Source organism: Tachyglossus aculeatus, assembly GCF_015852505.1.
Source record: "Tachyglossus aculeatus isolate mTacAcu1 chromosome 12 unlocalized genomic scaffold, mTacAcu1.pri SUPER_6_unloc_4, whole genome shotgun sequence".
In the NCBI taxonomy this organism is placed as follows: Eukaryota; Metazoa; Chordata; class Mammalia; order Monotremata; family Tachyglossidae; genus Tachyglossus; species Tachyglossus aculeatus.
In genome coordinates, this window is record NW_024044831.1 from 670,676 (window position 1) to 691,391 (window position 20,716).

Sequence of the window (20,716 nt, forward strand, 5' to 3'; positions counted from 1 at the left end):
TTAGAGGACATGGGTTCTAATCCCAGCTCTGCCACTTGTCAGCTCTGTGACTTTGGGCAAGTCACTTAACTTCTCTGTACCTCAGTTCCCTTATCTGTAAAATGGGGATTAAAACTATGAGCCCCACCTGGAACAACCTGATAACCTTGTATCTCCCTCCAGCACTTAGAACAGTGCTTGGCACACAGTAAGCACTTAAATACCATTATTATTATTATTTAAATTGCTAACAACTGAGAGATATAATCCCTCTTTCCTTTGTCTATGCTCACTCGAGACACAAGACTCCCAGGCTAGGAACATGTTATGTGATGTAATCATTGAAGAGCATCATTTTGAGGTATGATGGGTTGGTGGCCCTGCCCTTCTGATAATTCTGTTTAAAGTACAGCTGAAGTAATCCTGCTTCTATACCTCAAACATTCCTGCAGATCTACGGTGCTCAGAGAAACTACATTCCCAAAACAACAACTCTGGGACATGATTCTCTCCTAAAATTTGGGATGCAAGAGTAATAATAATTGGGTGAGAAATGAGAATGGCAAAGGGGGAGCATTCTCCTCTCTACTTTGCTTCCTATCCTAAACAGGCAGTTGAAAGACCTGAGCTCAATAAAGTATAATAGTAGCAGTAACAATCTACGGTCTTCAATAAAACCAGTTGTGAGATCCTGTTAAAAGGTTTGGGAGTTTACCATGGTGTCCAGTTTCTGGGTAGTTTGGGGGCTCATTTCATGCAGGGCACATAATGTGTAATCATCACTAAGATCTTCCAATCTTGTTTTGATGTGCAACAGTTCGATAGGGTTCAATCCTTGGGTCTCAGGTAGTTGCATATCATCACTCAAAGGAATCACTTAAGATAACATTGATATATGAATTATTTTTTCCCTGACCACAAGGAAGCTATTTGCAGTCAACTGACACTCAGTCCTGGATGTCTGAAAATGTCTGAAAGTTAAATTATTAGAAAACAATACTGAAAATGATGTGACCTTATTCCATCTCTTCCCCATCCTCTCCCCCACACCCTATGAAGCCTCAGTTTATAGATAATTTCATTTTTGCTGCTCTTTTGATTTAGCATTACTATACAACTATATACAACTATAGAATTACTGTAGAACTAAAGATGTTTGGTATTTCAAATGACATATATACTTCTGCCATCATGATTCTCTTTGGAAAACTGCAACCACGGTGCTTATACATTTCTGGAGCATAAAGCACTGTTGTCTCAAGAGACCAATGAAGTACTAACCCATGCCCCCATTCCATCGTCCCTGGATTTTTTAATTCATTTTAGAGCTCCTCAGATATTTACTTAAGTGATAAATCTGTCAGGTTCAAGACAACAACCTTATTGCTATTACTGCTATTATTACGGCCTTATTGACATTGTGAACCTTTCATTTGAAAATACATATTTAAAGAAGGATAAATAATGTATTTTTGAAGTTTGAAGTCCATGTAGTCAGATGGAATTCTGTCCATGAATGGGAAGGTTTATGAGAACTATTCTTGGTAAAAGAGGTGGACAGATAGTGAGAGTTGGAGGTCCCAGTGAATAGAAGTCAGTTGGAAACAAAATGGAATACAAGAAGTTTCCAACCACCTCTGTCTTCCACTAGAGGGATATATAATGCGTGGTAAACTACACTGCAGCAAAGCATTAATGAATGTTGATTCAGGATTGATCTACTACTGAGGGCTTGTTTTGCTGATAGGAACTAATACATCAATCAAGCCAGGAATTCTAACCCATAGATATTTTAATAGTCACAAAGCCTGGTGCATATTCAATTACTTCCCCAATCTACCTTGAAAGGGTCAACCTGACCAAAAGAGAGAAGAAATGTCTACCGAGATTATTGTCTACAGCCTTGCATTTTTCTGAATGAGCTGATTAATTTCTGCCCACTCTGTCCATTTATTTCTGTACTGACAGCGCCTCATCATAATATCCTAACTCTCCCTTAAATCTCAGAGTGCACAACATTCGAATCCAACTTTCATTCTGAATTGAAAGCATTCAGGGTGGTTTTCTAGATTAAAATGTTCCCACATCACTTTTGTACTACCAGTTTCACACATTAATTCCAGCTAAATTATGGCTCAGAAGTCCCATTGTTCAATATTTTTAGTCTGACAACACAGAGATGCTATCTGTGGAAAGTTCCTTTTTAGCAAGATTTCTAGCCTCCATTTCTAGCGCCATTTCACTAGGCAAAGACGTTTTTGGTAAGAACTGAACAGTGCTTGACATAGTAAGAACTAAATGAATATCAGAATAATGATAATAGTGATTAAAAACTTGAGAACTCTGAGGGATAGTAGTTGGGACTCAAAGCAATAGCAATTAGAAGCAAGAGTTAATGAGATATGAAGTCAGCATTAGAATGGAAGACTTTGTGGCACTGTGAAATGGAAGACTCTGGGATTGGGGTAGCAATCAATCAATCAATCAATCGTATTTATTGAGCGCTTACTATGTGCAGAGCACTGTAGTAAGCGCTTGGGAAGTACAAATTGGCATCACATAGAGACAGTCCCTACCCAACAGTGGGCTCACAGTCTAAAGGGGGGAGACAGAGAACAGAACCAAACATACCAACAAAATAAAATAAGTAGGATAGGAATGTACAAGTAAAATAAATAAATAAATAAATAAATAAATAGAGTAATAAATATGTACAACCATATATACATATATACAGGTGCTGTGGGGAAGGGAAGGAGGTAAGACGGGGGGATGGAGAGGGGGACGAGGGGGAGAGGAAAGAAGGGGCTCAGTCTGGGAAGGCCTCCTGGAGGAGGTGAGCTCTCAGCAGGGCCTTGAAGGGAGGAAGAGAGCTAGCTTGGTGGATGGGCAGAAGGAGGGCATTCCAGGCCCGGAGGATGACGTGGACCGGGGGTCGATGGCGGGACAGGCGAGAGCGAGGTACAGTGAGGAGATTAGTGGTGGAGGAGCGGAGGGTGCGGGCTGGGCAGTAGAAGGAGAGAAGGGAGGTGAGGTAGGAGGGGGCGAGGTGATGGACAGCCTTGAAGCCCAGGGTGAGGAGTTTCTGCTTGATGCGCAGATTGATCGGTAGCCATTGGAGGTTTTTGAGGAGGGGAGTAATATGTCCAGAGCGTTTCTGGACAAAGATAATCCGGGCAGCAGCATGAAGTATGGATTGAAGTGGAGAGAGACACGAGGATGGGAGATCAGAGAGAAGGCTAGTGCAGTAGTCCAGACGGGATAGGATGAGAGCTTGAATGAGCAGGGTAGCGGTTTGGATGGAGAGGAAAGGGCGGATCTTGGCAATGTTGCGGAGCTGAGACCGGCAGGTTTTGGTGACGGCTTGGATGTGAGGGGTAAATGAGAGAGTGGAGTCGAGGATGACACCACGGTTGCGGGCTTGTGAGACGGGAAGGATGGTAGTGCCGTCAACAGAGATGGGAAAGTCAGGGAGAGGACAAGGTCTGGGAGGGAAGACAAGGAGCTCAGTCTTTGACATGTTGAGCTTTAGGTGGCGGGCGGACATCCAGATGGAGATGTCCTGAAGGCAGGAGGAGATGCGAGCCTGGAGGGAGGGGGAGAGAGCAGGGGCAGAGATGTAGATCTGGGTGTCATCAGCGTAGAGATGATAGTTGAAGCCGTGGGAGCGAATGAGGTCACCAAGGGAGTGAGTGTATATTGAGAACAGAAGGGGACCAAGCACTGAACCTTGGGGAACCCCCACAGTAAGAGGATGGGAGGGGGAGGAGGAGCCTGCAAAAGAGACTGAGAAAGAACGACCGGAGAGATAAGAGGAGAACCAGGAGAGGACGGAGTCTGTGAAGCCAAGGTCAGATAGCGTGTTGAGAAGAAGGGGGTGGTCCACAGTGTCAAAGGCAGCTGAGAGGTCGAGGAGGATTAGGACAGAGTATGAGCCGTTGGATTTGGCAAGCAGGAGGTCATTGGTGACCTTTGAGAGCGCAGTTTCCGTGGAATGAAGGGGACGGAAGCCAGACTGGAGGGGGTCGAGGAGAGAGTTGTTGTTGAGGAATTCTAGGCAGCGCGTGTAGACAACTCGTTCAAGGAGTTTGGAAAGGAATGGTAGGAGGGATATGGGACGATAACTAGAAGGTGAGGTGGGGTCAAGAGAGGGTTTTTTAGGATGGGAGAGACATGGGCATGTTTGAAGGCAGAGGGGAAGAAACCAGTGGAGAGTGAGTGGTTGAAGATGGAAGTTAAGGAGGGGAGAAGGGATGGAGCGAGAGATTTCATAAGATGAGAGGGAATGGGGTCAGAAGCACAGGTGGCCGGCAATAGCACTTGAGAGGAGGGAGGAGAGTTCCTCTGAGGATACCGCTGGGAAGGATGGGAGAGTAGCAGAGAGTGTTGAGAGCCGGGGGGTTGGAGAAAGGGGGGAAGAGACTTTGGGGAGGTCGGACCTGATGGATTTAATTTTGTTAATGAAGTAGGAGACCAGATCGTTGGGGGTGAGGGAAGGAGGAGGGGGAGGAACCGGGGGCCTGAGAAGGGAGTTGAATGTACGGAAGAGCTGGCGGGGGTGATGGGCATGGGTGTCAATAAGGGAGGAGAAATAGTTTTGTCTGGCAGAAGAGAGGGCTGAGTTAAGGCAGGAAAGGATAAACTTGAAGTGAACGAGGTTGGCATGGTGTTTAGACTTTCGCCAGCAGCGTTCAGCAGCTCGAGCATAAGAGCGAAGGAGGCGGACAGTGGCAGTGATGCAGGGCTGTGGGTTAGTGGTGCGAGAGCGGCGAAGGGAAAGGGGAGCGAGCGAGTCTAGCTGAGTAGAAAGGGTAGAGTTGAGAGCAGTAATCTGATCATCAAGACTGGGTAGAGAGGAGAGGGCGGCGAGGTGGGGTGTGAGGCGCTCCGAAAGATGGGTGGGGTCCAGAGAGCGGAGATCTCTGTGAGGGAATAATACGGATTTACAGGGGAAAGGATTGTGAGTGAGGAGGCAGGTGAGAAGATTATGATCAGAGAGAGGGATCACAGAGTTGGTGAGGGTGGACACAGTGCAGCGGTAGGAGATGATGAGGTCGAGGGTATGACCAAGTTGGTGAGTGGGTGAGGTGGGGTGGAGGAAGAGGTTGGCAGCGTCAAGGAGAGATAGAAGGCGGGTGGCAGAGGAGTCGTTAGGGATATCCATGTGGATATTGAAGTCTCCGAGGATCAGAGTGGGCATGGAGAAGGAGAGAAGGAATGTGAGGAAGGGGTCAAAGTCGTTAAAGAAGTTGGAAGTGGGGCCCGGAGGGCGGTAGATGACGGCTACAAGAATCTGGAGGGGGTGGTAGAGGCGAATAATGTGGGCTTCAAAGGAAGGGAAGGAAAGGGAATGAAAGGGAAGGGGGAGGAGGGATAGTGCGAAAGCGACATTGGGGGGCGAGAAGGAAACCGACACCTCCTCCTTTTCCGGTGAGTCTGGGGGAGTGGGAGAAGAAGAGGCCTGCACTGCAGAGAGCAGCAGAAGAGACCGTGTCGTCCGGAGACAGCCATGTTTCAGTTAGGGCGAGGAGGAGTAGAGAACTGGAAAGGAAAAGGTCCAGGATGAAAGGGATCTTACTTAAAACGGAGCGGGGGTTCCAGAGGCCACACTTGGCATCAGCTGTCGAGGGTGGGGAGGGAGGGAGAAGGGTGCGAGGGGTGGGGAGGGTTTGGATTGGGATGAGTTGGCGGGGGCCTGGGCGGGGAGAGTGGGAAGGGGGGTGGCGATGGGAAAGGAGAACTGGGATGGGGTGGGGATGGGGAGAAGGGGAGGAAGGGGGCCGGGAGGGAGAAGCGGAGGACCTGCGCTGGTACAGAGGAATCCTTGGTAGGGTTTGAGGGGGAGCGGTCTTGGTGGGTGAGAGGGAGGGAAACAGCTGGGTGGGAGAGGGGAAGGGGAAGGTGAGGAATGGGAATGGCAGTAGCAGACATCCTTTCTGAAAAATCAAAGTTGGTACCTTCTTCCAAGCACTTAATGCTCTGCACCCATTAAGTACTTAATAAAACCACTGAATGAATGAATTGGAGAGGACTTTTGAGGGATATTATAATAATTATGGGATTTAAGTACTTACTATGTGCCAAGCACTATATTGTGTTAGGTAGACATAAAACTAATCAGATCAATCTGATAAGTATTTACTCAGAGTTAATTCATTCATTCAATCGTATGTTTGTATGTGTGTTAACTTTTTGATGTCGCAGTAGACTGGCAACCAATGGAATTTTTTTTTAAGAGTGGGATGGCATGTCCTGAACGTTTTTATAGAAAAATGATCTGGGCAGCAGAGTGAAGTATGGTCTGGAATGGAGTGACAGGAGGCTGAGATGTTAGAAAGGAGGCTGATGCAGTAATCTAGGTGGGATAAGGTGACATGGCTTAGTGGAAGAAGCACAGGTTTATGAGTCAGAAGGCAGGGTTCTAATCCTGGCCCCGCCACTTATCTGCTGTGTGACTTTGGGGGGAAAAATCACTTAACTTCTCTGTGCCTCAGTGACCTCATCTGTAAAATGGGGATTAAGACTGTAAGCCTCACGTGGGACAACCTGATTACCTCGTATCTCCCTCACTGCTTAGAACAGTGCTTGGCACATAGTAAGCACTTAAAAGATACCATCATTATTATTTCCCTTCCTTCTAAGCCCATTTCATCCACCTCTATCACCAACTTCATATTCTAGTAATATCATCATCATCAATCATATTTATTGAGCGCTTACTATGTGCAGAGCACTGTACTAAGCGCTTGGGAAGTACAAACTGGCAGCACATAGAGACAGTCCCTACCCAATAGTAGGCTCACTGTCTAAAAGGGGGAGACAGAGAACAAAACCAAACACACTAACAAAATAAAATAAATAGGATAGATATGTACAAGTATAATAAATAAATAAATAAGTAAATAAATGGAGTAATAAATATGTACAACCATATATACATATATACAGGTGCTGTGGGGAAGGGAAGGAGGTAGGATGGGGGGATGGAGAGGGGGATGAGGGGGAGAGGAAGGAAGGGGTTCAGTCTAGGAAGGCCTCCTGGAGGAGGTGAGTTCTCAGCAGGGCCTTGAAGGGAGGAAGAGAGCTAGCTTGGCGGATGGGCAGAGGGAGGGCATTCCAGGCCCGGGGGATGACGTGGACCGGGGGTCGATGACGGGACAGGCGAGAACGAGGTACGGTGAGGAGGAGCGGAGGGTGTGGGCTGGGCAGTAGAAGGAGAGAAGGGAGGTGAGGTAGGAGGGGGCGAGGTGATGGACAGCCTTGAAGCCCAGGGTGAGGAGTTTCTGCCTGATGCTCAGATTGATTGGTAGCCATTGGAGGTTTTTGAGGAGGGGAGTAATATGCCCAGAGCATTTCTGGACAAAGATAATCCGGGCAGCAGCATGAAGTATGGATTGAAGTGGAGAGAGACACGAGGATGGGCGATCAGAGAGAAGGCTGGTGCAGTAGTCCAGACGGGATAGGATGAGAGCTTGAATGAGCAGGGTAGCAGTTTGGATGGAGAGGAAAGGGCGGATCTTGGCAATGTTGCGGAGCTGAGACCGGCAGGTTTTGGTGATGGCTTGAATGTGAGGGGTGAACGAGAGAGCGGAGTCGAGAATGACACCAAGTTTGCGGGCTTGTGAGACGGGAAGGATGGTAGTGACGTCAACAGAGATGGGAAAGTCAGGGAGAGGGCAAGGTTTGGGAGGGAAGACAAGGAGTTCAGTCTTCGACATGTTGAGCTTTAGGTGGCGGGCAGACATCCAAATGGAGATGTCCTGAAGGCAGGAGGAGATGCGAGCCTGGAGAGAGGGGGAGATAGCAGGGGCAGAGATGTAGATCTGGGTGTCATCAGTGTAGAGATGATAGTTGAAGCCGTGGGAGCGAATGAGGGCACCAAGGGAGTGCATGTAGATTGAGAACAGAAGGGGACCAAGCACTGAACCTTGGGGAACCCCCACAGTAAGAGGATGGGAGGGGGAGGAGGAGCCTGCAAAAGAGACTGAGAAAGAACGACTGGAGAGATAAGAGGAGAACCAGGAGAGGACGGAGTCTGTGAAGCCAAGGTCTGATAGCGTGTTGAGAAGAAGGGGGTGGTCCACAGTGTCAAAGGCAGCTGAGAGGTCGAGGAGGATTAGGACAGAGTATGAGCCGCTGGATTTGGCAAGCAAATCCAGTAGTAGTTGGCAAGCAAATTTGGCAAGCAAATCCAAACTAGTAATAGTTATCTACCACCCAACAGGCCCCACCACCAACTTTTTGAAGACTTTTGGTCCCTTTTTTCCACATTCCTTTTCTCTTTTTCCATTCTTAAATTGATCCTTGGTGACTTCAATATCCAAACAGATACTCCTGACAACCCTTCCGCTATCCAATTTCTATTACTCCTCAACTCCACAGAACTATTGCTCCAGATCTCCCACTCACCAACTTGGACACTCACTCAATCTCATCAACTCTAGTCACTGTACAATGTCTACCTTTCCAATTCTGAAATCCCTCTATTTTATCACAAACTTCTCATTTGCCTTCTCTCCCACACACCCCCTTCCCACACATTTGTGCTGTTCCCCCAGGGAGTCCTCTGATTTTTCTGACCTCATCCAATTTTCTCAAGTCATTATGCCCCATTTATCCTCCATATCTATGCCCCTGTATTTTCTCTTAATTGAAACAAAATGCTCTACTGTACATATTGCAAAATATTAAAAGTTCAAAATGTTTATATATTTGATTCAATTCTTTCTAACCATTTCTATTCTTGCACATTCCTCTTGGAAGTTCCAAGCGTTTTATTGTTAATTTTTGCTTGGGGCAAAAAGGACTTGGTTAAAATAAATAGAAATTTTAAGTCATTAATTCACCATAACCAAAGCATCGACAATGCAATAATATAAATCAATAGTCATAATTTAATGAAAACTTAGGGCTATTTAATGCCAATTCCCTGATTGTTTTAAATTACTGTATTTTACGATACAGCAAGTCATATTGCATGTTAAATGAACTGAAACAATTTTTACTAATCACAGAATCTGTAAGGCACCTTGAGACTTATTCTAGTCCAACTCTCTATCTTAAAGCAGGTGAAAGTCTAAGCTGTCCAATATAGATGGATGCCTATTTTTGAGTTGCATTAGGAGCATGTCACCAAACTTCATAATTTGCTTTTAAAATCTTTTGAACATTTTGGGGATAATAAGCACACCATTAGTTAATGAACAGAGAGTATTCTTAGTGGGAATTATAATTTTGGGCTTTGTGTTATTTTTTGACAGTACATCAAGAAAATAAAAGAATCTCCTGTTTTATATTCAACTTTAGGTATACAGAGTGGTAGCTAGAGTTAAGAAAATGCTCTTCGTACTTGAGAAAAATAACAGCACACAATTCAATGATGACAAGTGCTGCCATTTAAAACATTCACCAGAGCACCACTGAAAGTGCCTGTTCAGGGAAGGTGCAATTGATAATTTGATATTTTAGGAATGAAAAACAGATTCTGAAACATCCCCATTTCTCTTATGCTCTCTGTTTTCCTCTTTCTCACATTTCTCCCTTGAAATGGGTTTAACCTGTTATTGAGACAATTCTCCCCATGTTGATTCTTAAAAGAGACAATGTGTGGCTATTTTTGACTGCTTCATTAATTATTGTTTCCAAATTTGTCTCACTAACATCTGTTACAAGAGAAATTTGAAAAGCAGCCAGTGCAGGTGGGGAGAGGGTGCTTTTTTCTTTCCTTGTGGTTTATAGAATTTTCTGAGTAAATGTTGAGATTGAGATCTAGAAACGGTTCAGTTTTGATGAAGCCCTTGATCTCTTTGAAGGCCAACATGATTACAACCACCAGCTGGGGGGAATAAAATTGCACTAATGATTCTGCTAAAAAAAAACTGAACAAATATTTCTAAGTGTTCAGTCTCTGTCTCTCTATGCCACCATTGTAACCAGTCCAAAGGAGAAAGGGACCACTTGCTCATTAATTTCCTGCCTCCTCCCATTCTGCATATACTGAATCTACCTCAGCATTTCAGACAGTGCTTAGCTCATTGTAAGCATTAACAGACATTATTATTATTACTATTGATTTACAGTGCATTATTTTAAGTGCTAGGGAAAGTACATCCAATGTAAAAGTGGACATCATTGTCCATTGAAAGAGTAAATGAGGGCTTGACAACAAAATGACAGGATAGTCTCCTCCTAGAGGAACTTCTAGGGCTGCTAACAACTCAATATGGGCCACAGGATGCTCCCATTTAGGTCACTGAGTCCTATCACTTCCAAAGTTTTGCAAAGTTCTAAATTTTTTCACGACCCCATTTTGCCACTGCTTAAATACCTCACAGTCAAACGTGCCCTGGACACATCAAGAGCAGATACCCTGGGGGTCATGATGGAAAGGTGGTAGGAGTTTTGGAGACTTTGCATAGTGGTCTAGACTGCATAGTGGTTTAGACTGTGAGCCCACTGTTGGGTAGGGACTGTCTCTATATGTTGCCAATTTGTACTTCCCAAGCGCTTAGTACAGCGCTCTGCACATAGTAAGCGCTCAGTAAATATGATTGATGATGGTCTAAAGTGAAAGTAATGATTAAGTGAATGCAGCTACTTGCTGGCGCACATAGCAATGTCAAGGAAATCTTGCTAAATTTGGAGTATTGAACTTAAGCAGCAGTCCAGTACTCAAGAATATCCTGATGAGGTGAGGTCTCTCTATTAGATGATGAAAGGATCTCTTGCTCTCTCTCTCTCTCTCTCACACACACACACACACACACACACACACACACACTTCAGATAAGCAAAAACTGACTGCACTTGACAGTGATGCAGAAAATTCCAGCTCTTTTAAGAGAGAGGAGAAAGAAAATGCCTGGGGAAAAAAGGGTGAAAAAAAGAATCCTTATGATACATTTTCAAAAGCCAATACTCCCTGACAATAATTCACTATATAAATGTTCTAAATCAACTCATGTTGACAGACAGAGTTAAGAAGGATTTGTACAGCAAAAAGCCATTTTGGCAATGAAAATGTTAAGACATTTAACAGAATGTCTCCAATGTCTTTTAAATTTCTTTAAATTAAAACTTTGCTGATGTCTATAAATGTATACAAAGCACATCAAAAATTTAAATGTCCATAACAGTACGAATATAGCCAATCAATCAACAATCCCTACCACAGTGTGAACCCGTAGAGATCATCCTCTGCTGTGTTTATCTGGTGACTGCAACAGCAGTGCTGTTTTCCCTTTTACCTATTTGCCACATGATCATCTTAACCTTCAACTCTAAAGAGCTGTTTTTTTCTTGATTTCTCTACACCATGCAAGTCTTCCACAGTTAAATCCCAGCTCTCAGCTATGATGCCTAATTCCAAAATTTTTGTTGGACAGAATCATGTTAAATGGGGTAAACCTAAAAAAAAAATAATCTACATTTCATTCTTGGAAATACCAGCATAATCAATAGTTCACATTAGATCTAAACCCCACTGTGGATGCTCAATAAATATGTGCTGACTGATTTCCTGGGTCTTGTGGTAATAATAAGTAATATTCTTGTAGTGGCATGTTTTCTAGCTGAGTCTTCAGACAAAGGAGAACAGTTCTAGGTAGAGAGAGTAGTATATCCACTCCCACCTTCTGCCCCAACCCCTGGCACCCTGTTCTCCCTTGTAACTTCAGTCAAAATCACAGTCTGGCAGAGTACTATTTGTATAGGATAGGGTTTGGGATGGCATTAATGTATCTGCCAAAGAAGAGACTGATATCTCTCTACCTAGAGCCTGAGACAAACAAAATACTCATCTCTGACTATGTATGTCATTTTAAGGATTTGGGGAAAGAATGATATTACAGTCCTATTTTTCCTTTCTCTCTCTACCATTCTCTGGTTGATTGGGAGATAGTGAACAATAAATTCCACTACTTAGAGATGTAGGCTAAGCCTATTTTTGTCAGCTGTGCCAATAAGATACACCTATACCATTAGTTTTCCATTACCTACATCATTGAGAGCCACATCCTACTCTGTATAATGGAAAAAAAAGAATGGTGGAAGTCTAAAATGGAAAGAAAAATTGAAGTAGAGCCAGAAAGCTACAGCTGAGCCCAGCACATCTGTGAGAGTGAAACATTCAGTCTGCCCCGTGGAGATCATGCAAACTCCGAACAAGTTAAACCACAAGAGGGTTGGAGGTCATATATTGTTTTCTTCAGTTTTTGAGGGTAAGGTGAAAAACAGATTAAATGCTCTCCACTCATCTCAAGCCATCTCCTCACTCCCTTCATTGAATCCATTGACAGCAAATTATTAGATACCGAGGTAATAAACGGATAGGTGAATAGATCATTAAATGGTCTGCATGCTCTGGGAGATCCCTCTCAGGGTCTTACCTGGAGATTTTCAGTACTTTACCATTCTCGACTACAGGAGGGAGAGTTAAGCAGAGGCATATCCATTCCATTCCTTGCTTGGGCGCAGTGGCTAGCAAGTGGAAAGCAATCTGCTACAAGTCAAAACTCACCTGTGCTGGGCACCAGCAGCATGGGAGAGTCAAGGGTAGAGACTCAAGTTGTTTGCACTAAAGGAGGCAATGGTAAACAACTTCTGCATTTTTACCAAGAAATCTTTATAGATACATTACCAGATGGATTGCAGATAGAGGCAGGACATTCTGGAAGGGATGTGTTCATGGCATCACTATGGGTCGGAGATTATTCAACAGCATGAGAAAAAATGCTCTGGGGGAAACAACAAAAGCAACATCAAAATTAATCAATAAATGTTATTTGTTGAGCATTTATTTTGTGCTGAGTACTTTACTTTGGAAAATACAATAAAATAGAGTTGCTAGAAGCAATCCCTGTTTACAAGGACCTTATGGTTTATAGGGGGAGACAGGCATTAAAATACATTTTGGATGGGGGAACACTGTAGAGTATAAGGTTTAGTATATGAGTGTTCTGGGAATGTGGTACAAAAGTGCTTAAGGGGCACACAACCAAATGTATAGACGATACAAAGGGCAAGTCAGATAGGGGCTTAGTCTAGGAAGACCTCTTGGAGGAGATGTGATTTTAGGAGGGTCTTGAAGTTAGGGAGAGTGGTGGACTGTCAGATATAATCAATCAATCGTATTTATTGAGTGCTTACTGTGTGCAGAGCACTGTACTAAGCACTTGGGAAGTACAAGTTGACAACGTATAGAGACAGTCCCTACCCAACAGTGGGCTCACATTCTAAAAGGGGGAGACAGAGAACAAAACCAAACATACTAACAAAATAAAATAGAATAGATATGTACAGGTAAAATAAATAGAGTAATAAATATGTACAAACATATATACATATATACAGGTGCTGTGTGGAAGGGAAGGAGATAAGATGAGGGGGATGGAGAGGTGGACAAGGGGGAGAAGAAGGAAGGGGCTCAGTGTGGGAAGGCCTCCTGGAGGAGGTAAGCTCTCAGTAGGGCCTTGAAGGGAGGAAGAGAGCTAGCTTGGTGGATGGGCAGAGGGAGGGCATTCCAGGCCCGGGGGATGACATGGGCCGGGGGTCAATGGCGGGACAGGTGAGAATGAGGCACAGTGAGGAGATTAGCGGCAGAGGAGCGGAGGGTATGGGGTGGGCTGTAGAAGGAGAGAAGGGAGGTGAGGTAGGAGGGGGCGAGGTGATGGAGAGCCTTGAAGCCGAGGGTGAGGAGTTTCTGCCTGATGCACAGATTGATTGGTAGCCACTGGAGATTTTTGAGGAGGGAAGTAACATGCCCAGAGCGTTTCTGGACAAAGACAATCCGGGCAGCAGCATGAAGTATGGATTGAAGTGGGGAGAGAAACGAGGATGGGAGATCAGACAGAAGGCTGATGCAGTAGTCCAAACGGGATAGGATGAGAGCTTGAACGAGCAGGGTAGCGGTTTGGATGGAGAGGAAAGGGCAGATTTTGGCAATGTTGTGGAGCTGAGACCTGCAGGTTTTGGTGACGGCTTGGATGTGAGGGGTGAATGAGAGAGCAGAGTTGAGGATGACACCAAGGTTGCGGGCTTGTGAGACGGGAAGGATGGTAGTGACGTCAACAGAGATGGGAAAGTCAGGGAGAGGGCAGGATTTGGGAGGGAAGACAAGAAGTTCAGTCTTGGACATGTTGAGTTTTAGGTGGCGGGCAGACATCCAGATGGAGATGTCCTGACGGCAGGAGTAGATGCGAGCCTGGAGAGAGGGGGAGAGAGCAGGGGCAGAGATGTAGATCTGGGTATCATCAGCGTAGAGATGATAGCTGAAGCCGTGGGAGCGAATGAGGTCACCAAGGGAGTGTGTGTAGATCGAGAACAGAAGGGGACCAAGCACTGAACCTTGGGGAACCCCCACAGTAAGGGGATGGGAGGGAAAGGAGGAGCCTGCAAAAGAGACTGAGAATGAACGACCGGAGAGATAAGAGGAGAACCAGGAGAGGACGGAGTCTGTGAAGCCAAGGTTGGATAGCATGTTGAGGAGAAGTGGGTGGTCCACAGTGTCGAAGGCAGCTGAGAGGTCGAGGAGGATTAGGATAGAGCCAAAGCCATTGGATTTGGCAAGCAGGAGGTCATTGGTGACCTTTGAGAGGGCAGTTTCCATGGAATGTAGGGGACGGAAGCCAGACTGGAGGGGGTCGAGGAGAGAGTTGGTGTTGAATTCAAGGCAGCGTGTGTAGACAACTCGTTCAAGGAGTTTGGAAAGGAATGGTAGGAGGGAGATGGGGCGATAACTACAAGGTGAGGTGGGGTCAAGAGAGGGTTTTTTCAGGGTGGGAGAGACGTGGGCATGTTTGAAGGCAGAGGGGAAGGAACCAGTGGAGAGTGAGCAGTTGAAGATGGACGTTAAGGAGGGGAGAAGGGATGGCCCGAGAGATTTCATGAGATGAGAGGGAATGGGGTCAGAAGCACAGGTGGCCAGAGTAGCACTTGAGAGGAGGGAGGAGAGCTCCTCTGAGGATACTGCTGGGAAGGATGGGAGAGTAGCAGAGAGTGTTGAGAGCCGGGTGATTGGAGAAGTAGGTGGAGTGACTTTGGGGAGGTCGGACCTGATGGATTTAATTTTGTTAATGAAGTAGGAGGCCAGATCGTTGGGGCTGAGGGAAGGAGGAGGGGGAGGAACCGGAGGCCTGAGAAGGGAGTTAAATGTATGGAAGAGCTGGCGGGAGGGGGAGGGGGTTCCAAGTCTGAGGGAGGATGTGGGCAAAGGATTGGTAGTGGGATAGATTAAACGAAAGCATCTAAATTAGGTTGGCATTGGAAGTGGAATGTGTGGGTTGGGTTGTAATATTAAATTGAATGATTTCATTCAAATAATTTAGAAATAGAAGAGGAGCTGAAGCTAAAGAAAGTGAGGAATGAAGAAACAGAAGAATGAGGAGGAGGTGGAAAAGTGAGAAGTGGAGGAACAGAAAGAAAAATTAAGATGTGACAAATTGATCACATTATTAAGAGAGGAATATACAAATCGCTATGCTTTCTAAGTTTGTGGAGATTTTACAATTATGATAGAGTACTGAAATTGATAATTCTCATTGTGAGCTTCTCTGCAACCCCCTTTTGTCTTGTAATCAACCAGGAAATTATTGAGGGCGAAAGTATTGCAGCTGGACTACTACACCAATGTCACTTTCATGGAAAGTAGATGATTCTGTATATTTTTCACTCTTCCTGTTAAAAATCTCAAAGTTCCACTGAGTCAAGGAGAAAAGGATTTGAGAAAACGGCTTGACTTGTGCTGAATGACTTTTCAGCATGTGGTTCCTTGACCCCTCGTGCTAAAATGCCATTACTTTCCAGACGCTTAATAAAGTGCTATGCACACAGTAAATGCTCAGTAAATGCGATTGAGTGAATGAATGAATTTCATAGGCTGTGAGACACTTGATACTTGATAGGTAGCAAACCATTGCAGAAAAGGGGAGCAAAAGCACCTGTTCCTGCGAGGTCTTTTAGATGCACACAGTGCACAACACCAAACATCCAGCAACGGGGAGAGGGTAAGAGAAGGGAGAGGAGGAGTGACTTTATAGACAGAAATGATGAAAATGAAATGATGGTTAGTGCAAGGTATCATGTGATCAATTAATCAACTGTATTGATCGCTCACTGTGTGCAGAGCACTGTACTAACCACTTGAATCCCCTCTCACTTATGCTAACGCATAAGGGAGAATGAAAGTAAAGTAAAGACATTTCAGTTGATGTTGGGTGCAGTTGGGAGCTTTGCACCTTGACTAGTAGTAGAGTTGGACAGTCTACCAACTGTGTTTTATTGTACTGTCCCAAGTGCTTTGTACAATATTTTGTACACAGTAAGCACTCAATAAATGCCATTGATTGATGGACTAGAGAAAACCCTTTCCACCAACTGCACCCAATAAATACTTATTAATAATTAATAATTGTAATATTTGTTAAGCACTTACTATGTGACAGGCACTGTACTAAGTGCTAGGGTGGACTGAGTCCCTGTCCCACACGGGGCTCATAGTCTCAATCCCCATTTTATAAATGGGGTAACTGAGGGCCAGAGAAGCAAAGTGACTCGCCTAAGGTCATGCAGCAGACAAGTGGCCCAGAGAAGTGAAGCAACTTGCCCAAGATCACACAGCAGACAAGTGGCAGAGCCAGGATTAGAACCATTGACCTTATGACTTCCAGGCCTGTGTCGTATTCACTAGGCCATGGTGTTCCTCTAACATACTTCTTCCCCAGTAATGTGAAGAGGAAAATCAAACCAGAGAGCAAATCAATAATATAATAATATTATTAATTATTATTATTATTATTATTATTATTACAGCTGAGCGAGGCTGAGCTGTACAAGGCGCCCACCAGCGAGGAGCTCAGCCGCCTCAAGGAGACCGAGAACCTCTTCCACTCCAGCCTCCTCCGCCTGCAGATGAGGAACTGCTCAAGGAGGTGAGGGTAAAAGAGAAGAAGAAGCAGAAGATCGACGCCTTCCTGCAGGAAGTCAACCGGCGGCTGAGCGCCGTCCCCGCCACGCCCGAGGTCCAGCTGGTGGACCAGACCTGGCTTCCCCCAGAGGTCCGAGTCCCCTTCCTCCAGGTGCCTTTCCCCGTCAAGGGACGCTTCCGCTTCCTACCCCCGGCGCGGGTCACCGTGGTGGGCAGCTACCTGCTGGGCACCTGCATCCGGCCCGAGGTGAACGTGGACCTGGCGCTGACCATGCCTCAGGAGATCCTGCAGGACAAGGATGGGCTGAACCAGCGCTACCTCCACAAACGGGCGCTCTACCTGGCGCACCTCGCTCACCACCTGGCACGGGATCCCCTCTTCGGCAGCGTCCGCTTCACCTACATGAACGGCTGCCACCTCAAGCCCCTGCTGCTGCTGCGGCCTCAGGACAAGGATGAGCGGTTGGTGACCGTGCGCCTGTACCCGTGCCCGCCCCCCGGCTTCTTCAAACCCTGCCGTCTGCTGCCCAACAAAAACAACGTGCGCACTGCCTGGTTCCTCGGGAAGGAGAACCCGGACCAAGGCTCTACCACGGAGCCCCCCACGCCCCACTACAACAATTTGCTCCTGTGTGACACGGCCATGGAAGCCCACCTGCAGTTCCTGGCAGCCGTGGCCGCCTCCCCTGGGCTGAGGGACGGCGTGGCCGTCCTCAAGGTGTGGCTCAGGCAGAGGGAGCTGGACCAGGGAATGGGCGGGTTCAGCGGTTTCCTGGTGTCGATGCTGGTCGGCTTCCTGCTGGCCACCCACAAGGTCAGCGCGTCCATGAGCGGCTACCAGGTGCTGCGAAGCTGCCTGCAGTTTCTGGCCACCACGGACCTGACAGCCCAAGGGATCAGCCTGTGCCGCAGCCCGGACCCCGCTCTGCCGGCCCTGGCCGACTTCCACCAGGCTTTCCCCGTCGTCTTCCTGGACACTTCCGGCCGCCTCAACCTCTGCCCATCCGCCAAGCTAGCTCTCTTCCTCCCTTCAAGGCCCTGCTGAGAGCTCACCTCCTCCAGGAGGCCTTCCCAGACTGAGCCCCTTCTTTCCTCTCCCCCTCGTCCCCCTCTCCATCCCCCCATCTTACCTCCTTCCCTTCCCCACAGCACCTGTATATATGTATATATGGTTGTACATATTTATTACTCTATTTATTTATTTATTTATTTATTTTACTTGTACATTTCTATCCTACTTATTTTATTTTGTTGGTATGTTTGGTTCTGTTCTCTGTCTCCCCCTTTTAGACTGTGAGCCCACTGTTGGGTAGGGACTGTCTCTATGTGATGCCAATTTGTACTTCCCAAGCGCTTAGTACAGTGCTCTGCACATAGTAAGCGCTCAATAAATACGATTGATTGATTGATTATTAATAATAATGATGGTATTTGTTAAGCACTTACTATGTGCCAAGCACTGTTCTAAGCACTGGGGTAGATACAAGGCAATCAGGTTGTCCTACTTGGGGCTCACAGTCTTAATCCACATTTTACAGATGAGGTAACAGGCACAGAGAAGTTAAATGGCTTGCCCAAGGCCACACAGCAGACAAGTTAACAATGATAAAATGCCCACTTTTCCCTCTATACAGGAGTAATGATATATTATTACTAGTAGTAATCATAATAGTATTTATTAAGTGCTTACTGTGCACAAAGCACTGTAGTGCTGGACAAGAATGCACAGGTGGGAATTAGCCATGGTACCAGTACCTCAGAAGGCTCATATTCCAGGCTAATTTACCTTAAATCTTTAACCAGATCATTTTGCCTTCAAGGCCAAATGTCTTCTGCCACCAGGATCTTTGTCTCATGGCACTTAGTGATTCGACTGGGGAACTGCACAACAATGGTTACTCTGTTTCTCTCCCAATAAATAATATTATCAACCCATCATCATTATAATTATCATGATTATTCACTTCTTCCACGAAAAGAAACATACACACAAAAGAACTCCAAACATTGGGGAAGCATGGGCCAGTGGAAAGACCACGGGCTTGGGAGTCAGAGGTCATGGGTTTGAATCCCCGCTCTGGGCAAGTCACTTAACTTCTCTGTGCCTCAGTTACCTCATCTGTAAAATGGGGATTAAGACTGTGACCCCCAAGTGGGACAACCTGATCACCTTGTATCCCCTCCAGCGCTTAGAATAGTGCTTTGCACATTGTAAGCACTTAAATACCACCATTATCATTATTATTGAGCCTTAGAGATGAGAGTCTAATCTTTGACCTGCCCTAGATGGGCCTGATGGATGACGACTGCCTATTGAAATTGATAGCAACCTCTTTCAGAAAGACTATGGCTTTTTCTCTGTGCCCAGTGTGTTTTAATGAGAACAGGCTGAATGCTACATTAATATAATGTTGAGTCAGGCACTAAAATTAACAAACCATCATATCCAACGAAAACCAGATATCCAGGTTACAAGAAGCCATCCCTGACTCAACTAATTACATATGTCAGCTAAAATCACCCTCCATTTTAGAAGACCCTGCCTAGATGGCTGGATTGAGAATCCAACCTTAGAGAAGAAAATGAAAACTTGATTACTCATTTTGGGAAGGGGAGGGGAGATGGGTTTGGTTCTATTTCTGAACTAATTGTAAATAAAACTGGATAACGTTGCTCTTGATTTCATAAACATTTCAGAAGAAAGTGTAGTGATTGCATGATAGTCTGTCAAAGGGGTGGCGGATTAGTTTCGTCAATTGGGCATAAATTTCAGCAATTATTTTCTACAAAGAAGAAGAAACCCTGTGCAACACTGTCACCATTGCTGGGACATTTGGCAGATGGAGTCCAGAGTTCTGTCCCTCTCCTGTGATATGCAGTCTAAAACAACTCATAATTAATCATTCCATCTAATCCAGTTATCTCAAGTCAGTTTAATTTCAAAGCCAGGTTTCTGGTACTATCAGGAACTTTTGATTTGTTTTTTTGTCCCAATTGGTGTATTTATTTCATGAACATTTGCCTTCAGTTTTGACACATTCAGATTTTAAAAATTGTTATTTTTGATTTGGCTCCACTTCCTGGCTGTTCTTTTTAAAGGTAAATATTTTCCTGTTTCACTATCTTGTGGGAATAATGTGTTCCTCCCTGTCTCTCTTTGTCTCTCTCCCCTGCATGGCTGTCTGTCTCTTTCCCTTGCTGTCTTATTTTCCATTCTGTCTCTCTTACTCCGTAAAGCTTTTAGAGTTCATGTCGTTAGTGTATTCTGCTTACTCTGAACAATGGACCGAGAAAGGAGTGACTGATATCAGAATCATGAGTGAAGATATGTATTATTCATAAACTTTGCACCTTCAGTGAAATTAAAAGCAAAGGGTCGAAGCTGTGAACCCTTTTTCCTGGAGCCTGTAAACCAGCGCTTAGAACAGTGCCCAGTGCTTAGAACATTGCTTTGCATATAGTAAGTGCTTAACAAATGCCATCATTATTATTAATAAAGGCTTTATATTAGCTATCGATATCTATCTCTGAGTTGGCTTAATAACATCTTATTCCCTGTTTTCACCAGCCATCAGTAATATTTCTGCCTCCTCTCTGGGTCCCTATCTATGCGTGCAATTGCATTATAAGGGTCTATAAGCCCAATTTGCTTCCAATTCTTATTTTTGGAAAAGGCTGACTGGCTTTTGTAATGAGAACAGCTGCCAAGAAGGCTTGACAGAATTTGGGGCCCATCTGGTTTCTAATCTTCACTCAACATCACTGAGGTCTAAACTCTAGGACCTCCTGATAAAAACAGGATGCCTAGGCAAATGA

General features: G+C 45.3%; 1 protein-coding gene across 1 annotated transcript; it reads left to right on the forward strand.

The window, feature by feature from the left end:
- Nucleotides 1-301: 301 nt before the first annotated feature.
- LOC119921648 (nucleolar protein 6-like) lies at nucleotides 302-20,242 on the forward strand. Its single transcript, XM_038741738.1, is given in 9 exon segments — nucleotides 302-340; nucleotides 2,144-2,240; nucleotides 9,240-9,297; nucleotides 10,624-10,669; nucleotides 16,786-16,882; nucleotides 16,885-17,911; nucleotides 18,721-18,794; nucleotides 19,674-19,768; nucleotides 20,138-20,242. Coding segments are annotated over 9 exon segments (1,638 nt in total).
- The last annotated feature ends 474 nt before the right edge of the window (nucleotides 20,243-20,716 follow it).